At 40.1% G+C, this 21,569-nt stretch overlaps 1 protein-coding gene across 4 annotated transcripts in view; it reads left to right on the top strand.

Annotated features, from left to right (window-relative positions):
* The first annotated feature begins 896 nt into the window (after nt 1–896).
* UPK1B (uroplakin 1B) overlaps nt 897–21,569 on the top strand; it is a 36,278-nt gene continuing 15,605 nt past the window's right edge. Inside the window, exons 1-6 of one of the 4 annotated variants that reach the window (XM_060198318.1) lie at nt 6,837–6,892; nt 7,460–7,568; nt 15,259–15,346; nt 17,418–17,618; nt 20,360–20,434; nt 21,026–21,148. In XM_060198318.1, coding sequence (XP_060054301.1) covers nt 7,558–7,568; nt 15,259–15,346; nt 17,418–17,618; nt 20,360–20,434; nt 21,026–21,148 — 498 coding nt within the window. In that variant the 5' untranslated portion in view covers nt 6,837–6,892; nt 7,460–7,557. Of the gene's footprint in view, nt 939–2,534; nt 2,583–6,836; nt 6,893–7,459; nt 7,569–15,258; nt 15,347–17,417; nt 17,619–20,359; nt 20,435–21,025; nt 21,149–21,569 lie in introns of those variants that run through there. The other 3 variants (XM_007532111.3, XM_016192123.2, XM_060198317.1) reach the window with 3 other exon arrangements.

Below are 21,569 nucleotides of genomic sequence, written 5' to 3'. Positions count from 1 at the left end.
TCGATGCCAGCACTACTAATCTATCACTCCCAGCAGCAATTTTTCCTTTTTTTTTTTTTTTCCTATTTGATAGGAGAGAAATTGAGAGAGGAGGGAGAGAGAGGTAGACACCTGAAGACTTGCTTCACCACTCGTGAAGTGTCCCCCCTGCCCCACAGGTGGGAGCAGAAGCTTGAACCTGGGTCCTTGCACATGGTAATGTGTGAGCTCAACCAGGTGTACCACCACTTGGTCCCCTAGTTCCAGGTTTCTGAGATGTACTAAGGATGGACCCAGTTTGGGTACTGGGGTTCTAGGGTTTAGATGAGACTGGAGATCACAAGTTGAAATGAAAACGGAAATCCATCCCCTGGTGCCCAGGGACAGGATTATTGAGGCTGAATGAAGACTCAGCTGGACTTTATATTACCCAGTTGGCAGGAATACTACTGGCAGCAAGCCAGGTGGTGTATATGACAAAGAGCAAGAGGCAGTGGAAGCAGTCTCTCAGGATCAGTTATTTAGGATGATGTTGCTGGACTCTCAGAGTAGTATAGACCTTCTAATGCACAAAAGAGAGAGAAAGAGAGAGAATAGAATTATGGATCAATTCTAACTATTGAAAAATCAAACCAAAATAAAAACAAACATTTTGTACATTAGATACATCGCAAACCTAGCAGAAAGAGCAGTAGCGAAAGCGTCAAGGTAGCTTCATCTCACAATCACACATTCCAAAGTAACAGAAATGTACTGGCTGAAAGTTCCTCTTACTTCCGGGTCTCTGGGGGCAGGTTCAGACAGCTGCAGGCTCAGCCCAGTGAGATGCTGCCTCCCAATCACAGATGACACTCCTCTGGTCCCAGAGGTTGGAAGCATTTTGCTGCAGGGTAGAAAAGCACCTAGAGTCAGAGCAATTTGCAAAGAAAGCCGGCACTGCACAAGGAGCAGAAGGTACTGTGAGTAGATGGAATTCACTATGCAAGGAAGTCAGTTGCATGCTCAGGGTTGGGTTGCTTCCCAGGGAAGGGAGCTGGTAGTCTGCAAAGGTGAGGGGTAAAGGTAATTTCCTAATAAATGTTCTATTGTTATTTGTAATTTAGGACGTACTAACAACTTTCTCCCTTTCTCTATAAACTGTACAATTTATTTCTTAAACCCTTTAATTTTGTCCTGTTCTGAGAATTAAAATTCTTTTAGTGTTATTCAATCCATTCTGATTTTAAAAATCTCAATTTTTCTCACACAAAAAAACCAGAAACTCTGGGAAAACCCTATAATCTCTTTATTAAATCACAAGTGGGCACTACCCAGTTCCTTAAAATTTCTTTTGATTTTTGAATTTCACAAGGAAACTGAAGCACTTTGCTCACACTCTGTAAACAGTTCTGTTTAATAAATGTGTCAATTGAAGTGAGTCAACAAATTAACTTTATCTACACACTGTTAATTTTACAGAATTATCCTTTTACTCTTATCCAATTAGTAGACTAACAAGAATCCCAATCCTAAATTTTGTTTGTTTGTTTGTTTTTGGCATCCAGGGTTATTGCTGGGGCTCAGTGCCTGCACTATAGATGCACTGCTCCTAGAGGTCATTTTTTTCCCATCTTTGTTGCCCTTGTTATTGTTATTATTGTTATTGTTATTAATGCTGTTGTTGTATAGGACAGAGAGAAATCAAGAGAGAAGGGGAAGACAGAGAGGGGGAGAGAAAGACACTTGCAGACTTGCTTCACCACTTGTGAATCAACCCCCCTGCAGGTAGGGACCTGGGGGCTGGAACCAGGATCCTTCAGCTGGTCCTTGAGCTTCATGCCATATGCACTTAGCCCACTGTGCTACCACCCAAACCCCCAAATACATTTTTATCTAACATTTATACAAAATTAAGTCTCATATAGTACTAGCATTTTATGTTTATAAACTTAAACCTCCACTTTAAAAGTAGTTTAAATTTCTTTTTTCAAATTTCCTACAAAACTTTTTCCTTTAAATATTCTGTTGTGCAGCTTGCTAGGCCTTTTCCACCAAGTTTTAGGGATTTTAATGACATCTTAAATTTTTATTAATTTTAATACCATCTCCAAACTATACTTCTTGTTGGCAGCTAATATAGTGCCTGGAGTTGATTTAAAATATATATATATATAGTTAGTTAGTTTTTATATATAAACATATACTATCTAAAAGCACACATTCTGATTTTATTGTATATGTTATGTGTTTATAACAGACATATACAAAATCATATATATAAAGTCACACACATAGTTTTCAAACCTTGTGTTTTTGTTAATCTCAATGAATAGGAAAAAATCTATAATATGCTTAAAAATCAGCTTGCCTCTATTTTTAACTACTTAGAAAGAATCATAGACACTTAAATCCAAAGGAGAAGGGTCTCCTTTGACTCTTTTGAGTCAAGCAAAACAAAATCTCAATTTTATGCTTTTTCCTCCCTGGTTTTTCTCCTAACCCAGAGCAAACACTGATGAGCCCCAGAATGTTCTGTACCATGATGTTAGAGCCATGGCCATGAGGTTGCCCACACATCTGATGAGCCACTATTCTCTAGCTGGGGAAGCAACCAAAGTTGAAAGGTAGTCTTCAAATTTTATGGCTTCCCCATAGAATTCATGTACTGGCACTAAGCATCCTGATGGTCTGCCTGAGTATGAGAACCTCACTCAGGTAAGAAAGCCTAAGCCAATACTTCACCCTTAGTCTTGGATTTCAGGCAAGTAGATGGCTCTCAGATCATCACAACAGGCAGCCAGAACCTAGGAAAGCTGTCTGGTAGAACTTTCTGTAAGGATGGAGATGTTCCACTCATTACATACTAACCATGTGTGGCTACTGAGCTCTAGAAATAAAAATAAATAAATAAAACAAATCTTGAATGTTTTATTTTAATTTAATTATTTTATTTAATTAATTTGCATTTAAATAGTTATACAGTTACTAGTCTTAAAAGTAAGAAAAAATAGTATATGCTGTGAGCTCTGTGTGTCATGTTGTTAAGAGTATCCTCTTCTTATTCCCAGAGACTCATTCATCCTACCCAAAATTTAAGTAGACCACTAATAGACCTCCTCTAAAATTCCCTCACTTATCTTTAGTCTCACCTCTAAGTCACCCAAATGTTCACTTTTGTTCTATACTTCAAGGCCAGCACTAAGGCAGTCATATTTTTATTTCTCCTATCAGAATTTCCTACTTCTCCCCTATTTTTATTAACCAAAATATCTTTCTCATGAACAGTTTGAGGTGTGTCTTGTGTGTTGTCTTGCAACAAACAAGTGAAGAAAAAGGCAATGAACTTGAACAAATGATCTAAGATTTGGTGGGTGGGTCTCATTTTTGCTGTGAAAATTGTTTGTTTAGTGAGCAATCATTTCTCAGTTCATTCAAATTGTCTGGAAACATAAACACTACAGATATGAATAATTCTTATATGAAAACATGAGACCAAAAAAATCTTTAACATTTAAAAAAAAATGTACTTCTCAAAGCAGAGTTATTGAGCAATACAAGTAAATCCTCTTGGTACCAGGGTGCAGAGCCATTTCTCACAGGGTGGAGTTCACAGGGGCTATTTTGAGGTGAGATGAGTGTTCTTAGTCTGAAGATATATAGTTTTTGAAGTGTACAGCAGCTACTCTCCACTCTGCTCTTGGCCAATCTCACATTTTAAATTTACTTCATCCCATTTCTTACACTATCAGACTAAAAAAGAAAAAAAAAAAGTCTAACACTTATCTAGGAAGTTTTGCTTTGAAATAATAAAAGCAGATAAAAATAAAATAATACTTTTGACAAATTTCATGACTGAAATATCTTATACATACTAAAGCAGAATGGAAACAGAGAAGATGTTTCTTTATTACCAGCAGTTAGTCTCCTCCAAGTTCCTGCACCATGAGTTGAGGTTTGACTAAATTTATGTTCTGCCTTTTCCTTCTGCCTCTTACATTCTCCTTCTGCCTTCCCTCCCCACTTTGAAAATATAAAGATGGGATCTGACAGTATCATTCACAATGAAACATTGACATTGATCACTTATAAGACTCCATGTACACCTTTTATATATGTATTGGCATTCTAATCAAGAGCTAAGGAATGACTTTCTACACATGAGATAGCAAAAGTTAGGATGAGGATTGAGGAAAACTCCTTGGAGGTCCAGGGGAGAAGAAGGCTCTCTTCTTGCCAGTTTTATTTATATGATTGCCCTTGTGACTTACTTGAAAGGGGAAGGAACAGGGTCAAGGTAGTTTCTCTTAATCATAAAAATATAGAAATGGAGGTGGTATCCTATGCCCTTAAAAATAAGGACTAGAGGGCTGGGGGTAATGGTTGTGCAAAAGGCTTTCATGCCTGAGGCTCTGAGGTCCCAGGTTCAATCCTCAATACCATCATAAGCCAAAGCTGAGCTGTGCCTTGATCACTGTATCTTTCTATCTTTCACTAAAAATAGAGTAATATAGGACTCTGGGGGATGGGGGGTTCAGGTCCTGGAACATGATGACAGAGGAGGACCTAGACAAGGGTTGAACTGTTATGTGGAAAACAGAAATGTGGACAGGGGTAGATAGCATAATGGTTATGCAAAGAAACTCTTATTATTCTGGAGGCTCCAAAGTCTCAGGCTCATGGTAAATTCACCCTCTTTACCCCATCTTGGATGGAGCTCAAAGATAGCAGGTTAAGTGAGATAAGTCAGAAACAGAAGGATGAATATGAGATGATCTCACTTATAAGCAGAAGTTGAAACACAAGATCAGAAGGAAAAACTCTAAGCAGAACTTGGACTAGAGCTGGTGTATTGCACTAAAGTAAAAGACTCAGGTGGAGAAGAGTCCAGGTCCTAAAGCATGATGGCAGAGGAGGACCTAGTCGGGGTTGTATTGTAATATGGAAATGTTATGCATGCATAAGCTATTGTATTTTGCTGTTGACTGTAAACCATTAATCCCCTATTAAAGAATTAAAAAAAAAAAACAGAGTAGTGAAGTAAGTATTGCAAGTGTGTCTCAGTTTCTTTCCCTGTTTATGTCCTCCTCCCCTCTCAACTTCCACCAAATAAAGGAGGAAAAATAAATGGCCATCTAAATTGGTGGATTTGTAGTACAGGCACTGAGCCCCAGCAATAACCCTGGCAGAAAAAAAAAAATTTATACACAATGTCTATCCTTTAGGACATGGAAAGAAAATCAGTCTCCATCATTAAAAAAAAAAAAAAAAAAAGTTCAATAGGTAGAAATAAGAGAAGGGATTCCCAAGAGAGAAGATGGCCTGCAAAATAGTTCACTTGGATAGTGTGCTAGCTTGCTATGTGGTTGATCCATGCTCAAGCCTGGCCCCCATTACACCAAAGGAAGGTTTGCATTGTTCTCTCTCTCTCTCTCTCTCTTTCTCTCTCTCTCTCTCTTTACCTTCCTCCCTCCCTCTCTCTTTCTCTCTGCCTTTCTGTCACTATCAAAAGAAAGAAAGAAAGAAAGAAAGAAAGAAAGAAAGAAAGAAAGAAAGAAAGAAAGGAAGGAAGGAAGGAAGGAAGGAAGGAAGGAAGGAAGGAAGAAAGAAAGAAAGAAAGAAAGAAAGAAAGAAAGAAAGAAAGAAAGAAAGTGCAGGCTTGTTCTGAATCCCCCTCCCCCCTGGCCAGCTGAAGAGAGACCCCTGGGAGTCCCAGGGTACACAGAGAGACAGGGCAGTCAGCCCTGGGAAAGCCTCAGTGGGACAATCGTTTATTGAAAGAAAAAGCCGGTAAATATATGCCATAACTTGGGGGAAAGGTTTGGGGTATCCATTAATATCCATTAACCCAAACACAGAGCAACACAATGCATAGTTACATTTTGACCAACAGACTGATCATAAGCTTTGCAATGCACATTGGTAAATTGCAGGTACTTTGAAGTAGTAGGGGAAAAGGGAGGCAGCTGAGCAATCAGGATGTTTGCTGGCAGTTTTAAGGTTAACACAGTAATCCATAGCTTTTAATTAAATAAGGAAGGAGGGAGGTGGCATGTGTAGAATGGTGCCCATATCTGGAGGTCCAGCCATCATAAATTCCAGAGACAGGGGGAATCTGCCCTTGTCTCAATCTGACGGAAGAATTGGGGTCAACCCGCTCAGACCTCATGGAGACAATGGCCTAGACTTTCCAGGACAGTGGACCCATTCTCCAACAAGGAAGAAAGGAAAAAAGGAAGGAAGGAGGGAAGGAGGGAAGGAAGAAAGGAAGGAAGGAAGGAAGGAAGGAAGGAAGGAAGGAAGGAAGGAAGGAAAGAAGAAAGGGGAGCAGGCAGGGCAGGGAGATCATGTGGAACCTGATGGGTATCATCTAGAATACAAATTACGGAAATTATACTTTATCTCTTAGGCTGTCCAACTTCTTTTTTACTGTCGATGAGAATGAAATGATTGGTTCTGAACAAATATTGTAGACACAAACAAAGGGGAGTCGTTGATCAGTCTCTAAGAGCTGAAAAGTTAAAAAGTTCTCAAATGCAAATGCAACAGAGGATAAGAGAAATATGGATTGGCCAGCAAGACTGAATGGGTAGACAAGTAGAACCACCAAGCTCATTCAGGTTTGTGGGAGGGGCAGAAGCTATCTCCTACACATTGAGCCTACAGGGATCCTTGAAGGTATTTAAGCAGGAGAGTAATATAAAACCTCAGTTGTATTTTAGAACAGTGCATCTCAAGATTAAGTTGCTGGCATTTTGAAAAGCATGTTTACCTTGGTGGGACCCCACAAAATGTTAATATGTAATATCTTAAGTGATCAAGTGCCAGGATAACGTGGGGGTGCCTTCTTCCCAGATGCATACTCTTTGGGTTGGAGAGAACTCAACCGGAGCCAGACTGGGCTGCTGCTTACTCAGAGATGCAGAAGAGAGACTAGGTACTCGTGGCAGAGTGGGAACGCAATGTGTCTTTATTGATCAGAGATAAGCATTTATAGGATAGAACTGGAAGTGGCAAGTCGGCAAAGGAAATGGCTAGGAAAGGGGGTGGAGAAATGGAAAAAGCAGGCTAAGGTAGAAATTTCCTTAGCAACTGTTGCAAAGGTTTTTTGGGGGGGGGGGAATTAATGTTACCCTGCAGGCAGGGAGGGTCTCGAGGTAGAAAGAAGATAGATCAAAGGTATGGAACTGGGTGGGGATCTTTCAGGCAAAACAATGATTATGTAAACAGGCCATACTATCAGCAACACAGGATGGAGCAGGGGGTGGGGGCTGGCTTAATGCCTGACAATTAAGTAAACCATTTTGTCCTAAATTCAGATTATAAACTAGCTTCTGGTGTGCACAGGTGGTAGAATCTTATGTAGTAGTTACCTAAGGTTTATGAAAAGCCTGTGAGAGGAAAATATTTTAAAATGACACATTTTTGGTCACTATTTTTTTTTTCATCAAAGTAGGAAATAACTGCAATTATTTCATTTTGTCACTAAAACACCTTATCCCAGCAGATGGAACATCTATGCTTTACAGAATCATTTGAAAATCTCAACTGCAGGATATTCACTCTGAAAGCAGTGTGTGTAAATGGAACTACAGAGTTCAGATGAGCCATAAGTAAAGGCCTGGCAGGGGGGGTTAGAAGGAAGGGGTATAATGGTCTCAGGCACAAATCAATTTTTCTTTTATCAAAAATGTAAATTAATCCAAATAGTGGTGAGTTGGAAATCAATTTTTCTTCTATCAAAAATGTAAATCAATCCAAATAGTGGTGAGTTGGGGTGGAGGTGTTTTACTCAGAATGCTCCACAGAAATATAATAGGTGTGTGTGTGTGTGTGTGTGTGTGTGTGTGTGTGTGTGTGTGTGTGTGTGTGTGTGTGTGTGTGTGTGCAGAGGAGACTTACTTTAAGGAATTGGCTCACACAGTTGTGAGGGTTGGCAAGTCTGAAATACAGAAATCAGGACAGCAGACAGAAAATTTAGGGGAGAAGTTAATGTTGCAATCTTGAGTCTAAAACGTCAAGTCTGAAGACCCAGACAGGTATCCATATTGTAATGCTGCGGTAGAACTTTTTCCCCAGCAAACTTCAGCCTTTACTCTTAAAGGTAATTAGATGAGGACCCACATTAGGAAGGGGAATCTGTTTTTACTCAACATCTACTGATTTTAATATTAATGATATCTAAAATAGTATCTTCACAGCAATCTCTAGATTGATATTTGACCAAATAGCTAAGCACATGGCATTAATCCTCATAGGTTAATGTTTCAATTATTCTTTCTTATCAAGCAAGCAGATACAAAAATCAAGATGTCATTAACTTTTTTTGTGTCATCACCTGTGTTTCACTGCTCAGTGCCAACATTTTTTCAATAGAAAGACAAAGATGACTATCTCAAGGGAAAGATCTAAGTGACCACAGTACCAAAGTTTCCTCCTGTACAGAGAAAGCCTGGCTTAAACCTGTGTTATGCACCCAACAAAGTAGGCACACTACCCAGGTGATCTATCTTGCTGAGACATTATTAACTTCTTAAGGCACAATTACTATCAAGCCCTGGCAAACACCACAGCTGGTATTCTGTCTGTAGGAAAGGGCCTATGTATCACTTCCATCATTCTCTCCCCATCATTTCTGGAAAGATGAATAAATTCATAAAAATAACCATTGGCATGGAACTTATTCATAGTTTTTCTTTTTAACCTACTACCCATATGCACAATTACTTAATAACCTTCAAAACCCCTAAAAATGGTAGGTATTATGTTCCAATGATCCAGAAAGACTGAGAAAGCAAGAGCCCCATACCTTCTCCTGTTCTGGAGACTCCAATCTTCTTTGTATGTAGGCTGATTTGGGGAGGAAAAGATACACAAGGAGACACACAAGGGGGTGCAGGGCAGTCTTCTCAAGTCATTTTTAGGCAGTCACAACACAAAGAAAAGCCTTGAATCATCTCTGCCCCACCTGGCAATGGGGAACAGATACTCCAGAGCTGGCCAAGCCCCAGAGTTGAGTCCCTGTGGTGGTGTTAACTGGGAGGAATGCTGGTGGAATGCACAGTGACCCCTCCTACAGCAACATACTGCTTGGTACCTGACTCAGACCACACCCCAACACCAACTGGAAAACGTTTCTTCCTCATTCAAAGAGATATCCCCTCCTCCTCCTCTTTGCCCCATGAATCTATCCAAGAAAAATACAATCAGCACTGATACAGGTAAGACCTTTCACCTCCACAGCAGAGAAAAACTAGGAGGGGTAGTTTCACCTCAACCAGGAAGCCCTTGGCTATGAAACCGATCACCATTAACTTCCCTTCTAAGTCCTAAGGATAACTGGTACAAAGCCATAGCCCTGTACCCTGCTCTTCCTAAATATCTCCTGGGTTATTAATAATTTCTTAATATTTAACAATCTTTTATAAAATAAAAAAAAGATTCAGCAATCGTAGTGTTTGTCAACCATATCTGCATCTTTCATCTCTGTGATCACAAAATGCTATCAAACAAGGTGTGTGTGTGTGTGTGTGTGGTTTATCTTATAAATGTAGAAGAGACTGTACATGGCATTTCCCAGGGTTACACACTGAATGCAAGATAAGACTAGGGCTTGAATCCTGGCATTCTGACACGAAGTCCAGTGTGTAAACCAATAGACCACAGCAACATTCTATACTGAGAGCCACTGGAAGCCTATAGTTGGTCCCCTATTTGCTATCCCTCTTGACATTTGTGGCTATGTGAATGGTTAAATAGTTTGTTTTAGATCCTCTAGACACCAACCAAGTCTAAATACAAGTGACCAGGGAGAGGTTAGGAAATGGTGACTCCACTGGTAACTGCATATTTGTATTTTTATTTTCAAAAATCGCAGTCCTTTATAAAGGGTGGCTAAGGAAGCTTCAGGCTGGTGATAAATTTAGACAAACTTCTGGAAAACTGTATGGGTGCTTCACTGGGTTGGGCAGAATGTGCAAATACTAGTGGAATATCCAGGTGTTGAGAAGATAAGAGCCTGAAGAAGCTAGTACAGAGAAGTCTGGAGAATCTTGATTCTACAAAGGTAGGGAGAACCAAGCAGGGAAAAACGGTCGTTCTCTCTGCTCTGAGTATTTCACAAGAAGTGAAACAGATGTTTATTTTTTTCTACTCAAAACAGTACTGGCATAACAGAACTTCATAAACTGCAGGGTGTTAAGTAGATGATCTGAAGCCTAGGAGAATTGGGTTTTTTTGTTTGTTTTGTTTTGTTTTGTTTTAAAATAAAGATTTAGGGGGTGGGGTGGTGGCACACTGGCTTAAGTACACATAGTAAGAATAAAGATTTATTAATTATCCAATAATTATATAATAAATGCCTACTGCATGCCATACATCGTTATTGGAACTTAAGATAAAGTGATTGATAATATTTATAGTACCTACCATTTTATTAGTGACTTAATATTGATTTGCAAAATTATAAGATAACAGGTATAATTCCACATCATTCCCACTGCCAGAATTCTATGTCTCCTTTCCCTCCATTGGAAACTGCACTAGTTCTTCCAAGATCACAGATATAGGTTGACTATTATTTCTATAACTATTTATCTATATTTATATATATTAACACACACCCCTTTTATGTTTCCTACGGCCCTGCCTTCTCTCTGTAAGTCACACCTACTACTTCCAGGTGTCCTTCCTTTTTTCACTCTTTTCTCTCCAGGCCCTGATGAAATTTGAGTTCATAGCCCTCTGGTCCTTAACATTTCTCCCTCTCTGGTACTGTAGAAGACTTGGACTTTTATCTCAGATTTTTACACTTTCAGTCAATACATCCTTGGACAAAGTAATTAGTTTCTCCAAGCCTCCTTTTCTTCATCTGTAAAAATGACAAGAAAACAGATTTTTTTTTCCCCCTAGATCTTCCAGAAGGATAACAAACTGTCAAATACCTTGATGGTAACCCAATTACAGCAGCACTATGAAACTAGTATAGATACTGTAAGAATACCCATCACTTAGTCTTATTGAAACTGTGTCTAACGAGCATGTGCTCAGAACACTGGAAGTGCTTATTAGATGACAGCTTACATCATTGTGTTGCTATTTTGGAGGACAAGACTGAATTTTTCAGTTAATAGTTATACCGTTGATGCAAAGGGCCTGAAGAAGAGAACACATAGTGAAGACAAAGAAAAAGTTAGTGATCAAGGAGTCGGGTGGTAGTGCAGTGAGTTAAGCATAGGTGGTGCAAAGTGCGAGGATCCTGGTTTGAGCCCCTGGCTCCCCACCTGCAGGGGAGTCACTTCACAAGCTGTGAAGCAGGTCTGCAGGTATCTTCCTCTCCACCTCTGTCTTCAGCTCCTCTCTCCATTTCTCTCTGTCCTATCCAACAACAACAACATCAATAACAACAACAACAATAACTACAATAACAATAAAAAAAGGGCAAATTAAAAATATAAACAAGGGCAACAAAAAGGGAATAAATAAATATATATTTTTAAAGGTAATGATCAACAGATTCAGAATGAAAATCTTACCCACTCATGTATTCCTGCATTTCATGAATCATCTCATAGTTGGAATGCCTCTCTGTCATTTCTTCTTTTCTGCTCAAACCATGTTTTGATTTTGTGTTGCTATAGTCATAATTTAAATTCTCTGAAAGAACAATTTTTTTCATTCTGTTCTCTAAACCAAACTTTCCCTCACAAATCAGTTCTTTACTGACAAATGGGTACACAATAGTCAGTTTGATAATAGTGTTGCATTTGATCTCTCCAGATATTTGCCCAATAATCTATTTATTAATGTTTTCCGAACTTCTATTTCTCATGGTCTATTTAGTTGTATCTCTGATTTAGATGGTAACCCACCTGGTCAGGAACAATGTGCATGCCAGTTGTGAACCATATAAGCTGGCTGGCCCAACTATATGAGTAATGATCCCTCCCCTTGGGGTAGTTTGTACTTCAACTCCTTCAAGGCATTTGACTCCACTCAGTCTAGTGTGCAATGTTCACTGGAAAGATGAACGACATTTCTAACCATGGAATGACATTTCCAAGCAGAAAGAAATGAATGACATTTCTAAGCAGAAACTATACAAAGGAATGTTGTAATAATGGCCTAATTTCATCTATTCATTCAGCAAGCACTGATAGAGTATCCACTATGTGTCCAACTCTGGATTCCAAATACATGTTAACTCATTATATCCCCTAGGATATTCCCTTGGTTACCCAGGTGATTAGGTAGGGAAGAATATGCAGAGATGTATAAGATTACTTGGAAGGTTGTTAATATCTACATTACAGATGCAGTGAAGTAAAAACTTAGCAAAGTCAGACTTAAACAGAAGGTTTACTCCCCACACACAAAATAGGACTTCAGCCCATCAGACTCAGCAGCTAGTGCATCTAAACTCTATTCCCTGACCTTTCCTTTTTCTTTACCTGGAATGTCATTACACCCACTTGCCTAATATGCCCTTCCACCTCTACTCTACTTATCAAAACCATGCATATTCTGCAAGATTTTTATCTTTCTTCCTCAGAAGTACCACTATGCTTTCTAAAGCATAATATCCTAGAGTGCAACAATCTGCCTTACATAAAACTTCATTTACCTCAAAAGGTAGTTGGTACCAGTTAGAGCATTGTGATTTAGGTGCCGGGTGGTAGCACAGTGGATTAAGCACACCTGGCCCGAAGTGTAAGAACTGGCATAAGGATCCCGGTTCAAGTTCCCAGTCCCCACCTGCAGGGAGGTCGCTTCACAAATGGTGAAGCAGGTCTGCAGGTGTCTTTCTCTACCCCTCTCTGTCTTCCCATCCTCTTGATTTCTCTCTCTCCTATCCAACATAATGACAGCAATAGCAACAATAATAATAACAACAAGGACAACAAAAGGCAAAAAATAGCCTCAAGGAGCAGTGGATTTGTGGTGCAGGCACTGAGCCCCAATGATAACCCTGGAAGCAAAATAAATATAAAAAAGAACATTTTGATTTAAAGAATACACAGATTAGCTAATTATATTAGCTAATTAATTGATAAAACATTGGGAGACATGAATGGCTTCTCTCAAGGTCATTCAAGGGCAAAAGTCAAATTAATGGACACACCCAATATTCCTTCTAAAGTACTATCATAACAGAAAGGCCCGCTTTTGACTGTGTCCAGCTCTAAACGTTGTTGATAAAATTTGGATAATGTAGAATGAGAGGATGAACTTGTGTTCCAGACTAGGTTCTTCAGTCTAGCTCAGCACTTACTGATTGTCTAACTCCCAAGAACTTAATTTACTATTTAAACTTTAGTTTCCTTATCGGCTAAATTATACCTTCTCCCCTTTTTCAATTTTCTACCCAATTGGCTTATGAAAATTAGATGTGTGTATGTCAAGGACTTAATGAATGGTGCAGGAAAAAAAGCATGAACTCTGTTCTTTTTTCTTAATTTTTTATTTATAAAAAGGAAACATTGACAAAACCGTAGGATAAGAGGGGTATAACTCCACATAATTCCCACCACCAGAACTCTGTATCCCCTCCCTTGATAGCTTTCCTATTCATATATATATATATATATATATATATATATATATATATATATATATGCTGGGAAATTGTGCAGATGCAGTCACATCTGCCATGTTGTCCCCTCAGGCTACTGCTAGTTCCCGAGAGAGTTGGGACATTCTCGGAGTGCCTGTTCCACCATGTTGTGCCCTCAGGGCATTGTCTATTTCCCCGAGATATTTGGAGTGCTTTGGTTACTCCTCCCCCCTCCCATTCTCACTAGAGTTATTATCCTATCCTGGAGTGCTATGGTTACTCCTCCCCCTTCCCATTCTTGTGAAAGCTACTCCTGTAAAAGCCCTTCTTCTTCCACACCTCACTCTCTTGCCAGCGCTTCACTTTGGTGTTCAGATGCAGGAAAGGTTACTGCGTGAGGCGGCCATTTTCGCTACCTCCACGTGGCCCAACCTTCTTCTCTAGCACCCATCTCTGAGGTGCCAGCACAAATAAAGATTTGTGTTCCCTCTTCGCTCCGGACCTTCTCTCTCTCTTCTCAACACACAACAACATATATATATATGAAACACTGACAAAACTATAGGATAAGAGGGATACAACTCCATGCCACCAGAACTCCCACCACCAGAACTCCATATCCCACCCCCTCCCCTGATAGCTTTCCTATTATTTATCCCTCTGGGAGTATCGACCCAAGGTCATTATGGGATGCAGAGGTGGAAGGTCCAGCTTCTATAATTGCTTCCCTGATGAATATGGGCATTGACAGGTTGATCCATACTCCCAGCCTGCCTCTATCTTTCCCTAGTGGGGCAGGATTCTGGGGAATCGGAGCTCCAGGACACAATGGTGGGGTTGTCTATCCAGGGAAGTCTGGTTGGCATCATGCTAGCATCTGGAACCTGGTGGCTGAAAAGAGGGTTAATATATAAAACCAAACAAGTTGTTGACTAATCATGAACTTAAAGGCTGGAGAAGTGCAGATGAACAGTTGGGTGGGGTCTCCGTTCCATAGATAGCTAGTAGTCATATTTTAGTTATATTCTAAAGGGCCTGTGGCTATACTAGTTGTGTTTGTTTGTTTGTTTGTTTGTTTTTATCCCCTTGGGCCTGAAATCTGATATGCAAATGGATCCTAGTTATTGTCTGGGGAGATAATGTCATGGCTAGAAAAGGACCAGAAAGCTAGATCTGGGAAGAGAGTAGCTCCCAAATATGGGAAACGTGTATAAGTATCTTTTTTTCTTCTTCCCCTCTTTTGTGGCAAGGTATTTTATTTGTTTGTTTGCTTGCCAACTATTTTCTGAATATTACAAAGTGATTATTTTTAACAGTTGCCTATAGTCCATATCAGAACTAATGTCCAGTTCTGGCCATGGGTTTAAACTTCTGGGTTTCTGTTTCTCATGGCAAAGAGTAAAAACAGTACAGGGCCCCTCAGTCGCTTCACCGCACTGCATTGCCACCAACTCACAAGAGCCCGTTGACTTTCAGGATGTCTGCTTACCAGTATACATCCTATGGATTACATGACTTAGAGAGTTGAAAGTTACTAATCAGACTTCTTCTCTATGAAATTATAGTAATTGCTGAGCTTGACAGTCAAGTTTTTTTTTTCTCCACTGCTAAATGATTGCAAAACTTTGGTTTGCCTGGTTTGGAACACAAGAGGGAAATACGTGATGTTTTGTTTAATCATTTTATGGAATTTGTCACAGTACTCATTGTCTGTTTCTATTAAGCTATAATGCTCTTGATTGTGTCTGCAGCTTGTGGAAAATCCTAAAGATGGCTAAAGAAGACTCCACTGTTCGTTGCTTCCAGGGCCTACTGATTTTTGGGAATGTGATTATTGGTGTAAGTAATAAAGTGTTTTTTTTTTTCTGACAGGAAATTTTTAATTAGTATTCATCATTGTAAAGTCCTCCTAAAATATAATTACACAGGGAGTCGGGCGGTAGTGCAGTGGGTTAAGCGCATGTGGTGCAAAGCTCAAAGACCCACATGAGGATACCGGTTCGAGCCCCCGGCTCCCCACCTGCAGGGGAGTCGCTTCACAGGAGGTGAAGCAGGTCTGTAGGTGTCTATCTTTCTTTCCCTTCCTCTCTCCATTTCTCTCTGTTCTTTCCAACAACGACGACATCAATAACAACAACAATGATAACTATAACAATAATAAAAACAAGGGCTACAAAAAGGAAATAAATAAAAAAATATATATATATAATTACACAAAGACAGAGATCTTTGTCTATTTTATTTGTTACTGTATTTGCAAGTCCTAGACTCTTGGCACTTTATAAATTCTTGATGTATGTGGAATCAATGTTGCATTAATATGTGAGATAATTTATTTTAATTTTTTTAGTTTTTAATATTTTTACTAGTGATTTAATAATGATTGACAAGATTGTAGTATAAGAGGAGTACAATGCCATATAATTCCCACCACCAGAGTTCCATATGCCCTCCTCTCCACTGGAAGTTTCCCTGTTCTTTATCCTTCTGGGAGTATGGACCAAAGTTCTTTATGGAGTACAGAAGGTGGAAGGTCTGGCTTCTGTAATTGCTTCCCCACTCGACATGGGTCTTACCCCCAGCTTGTTTCTATCTTTCCCTAGTGGGGCGGGGCTCTAGGGCTGTAATCATGAGTTTAGACCAATCAAAATAGTTCAAAAGAAAATAATGGAGAGTCAGGCAGTAGTGCAATGGGTTAAGTGCATGTAGAGCAAAGCGCAAGGACCTGCAGAAGGATCCCAGTTCAAGCCCCCAGCTCCCCACCTGCAGGGGAGTCATTTCACAGGCGGTGAAGCAGATCTGCATGTGTCTTTCTCTCCCCCTCTCTGTCTTCCCTTCTTCTCTCCATTTCTCTCTGTCCTAACCAACAATGACTACAACAATAAAACAACAAGGGCAACAAAAGGGAATGAATAAATAAATACTTTTTTAAAAAGAAAACAATGGAGTAATTATAGCTTCTTGATATCTGACTTTGTATTTTAAGAAATATGTTTTTAAATCATGCTAGTTATAATTTGATTATATAATCAATGTATAACTATGTAACTATTGTGATTTAAAATATATATATATATGTATATATATATATATATATTCCCCTCCCAAGTCAAAAGCCCAAGAATGTAAAGTGAAGCTTTATCAGCCATGTTTTGATTTCCATGGGGCACCACTGTTCAGGTTGCAGAGGAGAGAGGCTAGCATCTTATTCTCATTATATGGAGGCCTGAACCAAGATATGAGGGTGACTCCAAGATCCAGCTGTGCGGACCTGGTGAAGTGAAAGAGCAGACAGTGGTCAGAATCACAGGTTCCTGGCTCAGCTCTGCTCAGATTCAGATTCCTTTACGAAACAAAAGGGAATGGGAGAGATAGCCACCAAGGCTTCTTCCCCTCTGTAGTTCATGACTCTCTGGCTCTGATAAGTATTACCAGGGTGAGTTTATAGTCCAGTAATGTGGGCATGAGGCAATGAAAGTAGAAAGGAGGGAGTATCTTCATATAAGAAGACATTGCTTGCATGAGACTCAGGTTTAAACCTGATGCCAAGAGCACTGGGATAAACTGTGGTGCTGGGGTGCCTTTCCCTCTTTCTATCTTTGTCTCTATTGGAAAAAGTTGACCAGGAGAGACGAAGCCCTGTGATGCCAATAAATAAAAAATATTGTTTGAGCAATTAATGTCCCGATGACTTAGGTTATCTGGATAATTTCCAAAAATAGCAGTAAGACAAAGTGATCTAGCAGCTAACTAGTGGAATGGAAAGAGCTGTTTAACTTCCTGGTAAAGAGGAAGTTAAATAAGATGTTTAAGGGCTACGATGAGGACAGAGTTAGTCTCTCCCTACCCCCTTCCCAATTCACTCTCTGTCTCTTGGTCACCAGTCTGACAGAGTCTCTTCTGCCCCCAGATGTGTGGCATCGCCCTGACTGCAGAGTGCATCTTCTTTGTATCAGATCAACACAGCCTCTACCCACTGCTTGAAGCCACCAACAATGATGACATCTATGGGGCAGCCTGGATTGGCATGTTTGTCGGCATTTGCCTCTTCTGTCTGTCTGTTTTAGGTATTGTAGGCATCATGAAGTCCAACAGGAAAATTCTTCTGGCGGTGAGAACTTAAAGCTCTCTACAATTGTCTCCTGCATCAATTTTGAAGCTGGTTTCTTCTCTGAGCACCACGCTTTGCCTTTCAGAGGAGCCCGTGGGAGCCAACTGCTGGTGTGGGCTGAGGAGGAGGGGGGAAAGCAGATTGTCCACATGGGGAACAGGTTCCCTCCACTGGTGCAGAGGACTTCAATACCAGGAAGCCAAAGGGGAGACACCTAGGGTTGACTTTGTTAGTGTTTTCTAGCTTTAGGCTTCTCCAACTGGTATGTGCATATACCCAACAGATCCAGCCTGGAGCTACATAGGCTGAAGAGTCTAATAAGTAGGTGCTTTTATCTCTTAACAATAAGTAGTCTAAGATATTAATTTAATATACATCAGAAATTAATTAGAAAATAAAACATAAAATATGGGTGTATTTTTATAAGAAGGCTGGTGGTTTTGTATGACAATCTGCACTTCCCATACCATTCTTCCATAGGGTTCTTCTTGCTTCTTGGGGACCTTAGGAAAGCTGGGGGACAACTTCTGCTCCCACCTGCCTGTGGAGTTTCAACTCTGCTTCCCAAAGAGTCTGTGGCTCAAACCGCAGACAGCAAGATTATGCCTTGCCTTTGCAGATGGGAACAAATTTGTAGCCAGCAGAGTTCTCAGTGTCAGATCTAGACCTCTACTTCATCCCCAGGCTCCAGACAACAGTTTCTCACAGTGTGCTGGGGTCCTCCCACTCCTTGCCCCAAATAACTCTCTTACCAAAAGCTGCAGAACCCGAGTTCCATCTTTATGAAACAAGTCCAGCAACTCAAGGTGCCTGTTGATTTACTTGCCTAGTGAGCTAACATTGACCTGGCACCCGTGGAATGCAGAACACTGACTTTCTCTGGCTCCTTAATTTGAGTTATTTCCAGGGCAAAAGCCCCCAATTTAGGAGGGTGGTGTAAGGAATGTCAGGGAAAGGGAGACAAGGAGCAGAGTTTGTCTCTCCAGAGACAAGTTTCACCTAGCAACTAGTCTCACCCTATGCCAGCCTCATGTGCCTGACACAGCCAGGGGAACTCAGTTGGGAGAACAGTCCTCCTCAGCAGTGAAGAAGCTGTATATTCTCCAAGGAGTTGAAGGACAAAACATATGCACTCTGTTCCTCCTTTCCTATGTTCTTTTTTTTTTTTTTTAATTTATTTATTTTCCTTTTGTTGCCCTTGTGTTTTTTTTATTGTTGTTGTAGTTATTATTGTTGTTGTTTTGATGTCGTCATTGTTAGATAGGACAGAGAAATGGAGAGAGGAGGAGAAGACAGAGGGGGAGAGAAAGATACCTGCAGACCTGCTTCACCTTCTGTGAAGCGATTCCCCTGCAGGTAGGGAGCCAGCGACTTGAACCAGGATCCTTATGCATGTCCTTGCTCTTGGTGCCACGTGCGCTTAACTGGCTGCACTCCTGCCCGACTCCCTCCTATGTTCTGCTATGGGGTTCTGAGCCTCTGAAGCCAGCAAAGTTCTTAACAGAGCAAGGAGGGAGAACTGTTATAACACATTTAAGGTCTTCTATTAACTTGACCAGTCAAAATCTTTTTCTGGACTGAGTGGTGAGGTTGGTAGAGGGTCCTGCTTAGGGAGTGTCCCCAGAATAGGGAGAGAGCTCCCCCACACACCATGACCACAGTGACCCTGGCACTAAAGCAACGTAAGCAGAAATCAAAAAGTTGTCTCAGGCTGAGGAAACCGAAGACAGGGCTCTTTAAAACTGGTCCTCATCCCAAGATTAGAGGCCATCTGTTGACCAGATATTTTGCAGTCATAAATGGGGGCACTGTGGTGTGGGAATGTTATGTGCACTTGTGCGTGGAAATGCACACAAACAGCAATGGCAGCATGTATTCTAAATCATTCACCTGATTGATATAAAGGTGTGTGTGTGTAAGAGAGATGGAGAGACAAGGACAGTCAAAAATTATGTACATGGAAGCTTCTGGTTCTCTCTGATAAAACCAGATGTCTGGCAGGAAGGATGCTGCACATTAATCAGCATCCAGCTCATCTTTTTTTTAAATTAATTTATTTATTTTCCCTTGTTTATTTGTTGTTGTTGTAGTTATTGATGTTGTCATTGTTAGATAGGACAGAGAGAATAGGAGAGAGGAGGGGAAGACGGGGAGAGAAAGACAAGACACCTGCAGACCTGCTTCACTGCCTGTGAAGCAACTCCCCTGTAGGTGGGGAGTGGAGGGGTTCGAAACGGGATCCTTACGCCAGTCCTTGGGCTTAACCCACTGCACTACCGCCCAACTCCCCCAGCTCATCTTTTTCTGACCTCTGTAATTATGAATTTTCAGTGACTGATATGAAATTTTCACCCAAGGAGAAGGGATTTATGACACTGAGTAGTGTTGAATGCACTAAGATTCTCTTGTCAGACACTGAACATGCATATCAGTTCATTGTCTTGTACTTGTTTTTCCCAGTTAAAACAGAAATTCAGGATATTGTGCTGGAAAAGTTATGTAGTCAATGGTGATTTGGTCTGTAGTGAAAAGAAAAATAACTGAGATGATTGGAACTTACTACCAAGTCTTGCTCTAAGTGGCTTAATCAGTAAATATTTGTTGAAAAATTTGTGAGTGAGTGGATGATTATATTTAGATGAATGTGCTGAAAAATGTAACAACTTTTGCAGAAATGTCTTTCAATATTTTTCAGTATTTTATACAAAGGATTTTCTATCCCATTTTTTTTTCTTTTTCAGTATTTCATTCTGATGTTTATTGTATATGGCTTTGAGGTGGCATCCTGCATCACAGCAGCAACACAACGTGATTTTGTGAGTACAGTCTCAAAAAGCACAGAGGAAAAATATCACATGAATTACTGTCATACAATAATATAATAGCTGACATGTATCAGTCTATTACCACTCATAAATGTACATTAATAACAAATACTTAATGTTCATAATAACCTTATGAAATAAGCCACTGTCACTATTGTTATTTTATAGATTTTTTGAAGTGGGGTTTAAATGAGGGGAAAAAATCTTGTCCATGGTTATACTAATAGAAAGTAAGTATAAAAATAGAATCTCAAGTTCAGATAATCTGACAGTGACATCCAAACTTGTAACCCTTATGTTCTTCATCCCTCTGCTACAGGTAGGAGCTTTCCAACAGGATGAGCAAGAAGCCACCGCCTCTAAAACTTCCTTTTTATTCAGCATCCTGCTTTCTCTTCCTCAGTGTGGGGACTCCGGCCACCCCGAGCAGCCTCATATCTGTCTCTAAGGCTACATATTGCCTCTGAGAACAGTTTTACTAAAAGAGACCCAGCAGAAGGCCAAGTAAATAAATAACTTGATCTTTTTGAGGACTAGTATGCTAGCTAATTCTCTCTCTTGTGTTGTCTCTTCCCACTATAGTTTACACCCAACCTCTTTTTGAAGCAAATGCTGGAGAGGTACCAAAACAATAGTCCTCCAACCAATGATGATCAATGGAAAAACAATGGAGTCACGAAAACCTGGGACAGGCTCATGCTTCAGGTAATGCCTACAATCTTGGGAGACACCATTTTGAACCTATGCCAGGATCCAGATGTATACTGTGGTCAGAAGTAAAGTCAGTACCCAGGAGGTTTTCTTCAGAGATTGGACATAGTAAGTTCATGGCCAGAACCAGGAGTTAGACATGTATCTTGATGAAACCCCTAGGTCTATATTATATTTCAACCCATGAGTTGATTTGCTTTCACATAGAGGGAAAATGTCATTGTTAAACTTTAAATTATTCACACACACTTTTCCTTACAACTCAGGTATCACTTAAATTAAAAGAAAAATATTTTGGCACTGGGAAGTGTGTACCCGGTTGAGTACACACATTATTACAAAGTTCAAAACTTTGGTCTCCACTTGCAGAGAGGAAGCTTCATAAGTGGAGAAGGGGACTGCATGCAGGTGTATC

Source organism: Erinaceus europaeus, chromosome 9, assembly GCF_950295315.1.
Source record: "Erinaceus europaeus chromosome 9, mEriEur2.1, whole genome shotgun sequence".
NCBI lineage: Eukaryota > Metazoa > Chordata > Mammalia > Eulipotyphla > Erinaceidae > Erinaceus > Erinaceus europaeus.
The sequence above is the reverse complement of the archived record's forward strand: the minus strand, read 5'-3'. Positions and strand labels throughout refer to the sequence as shown.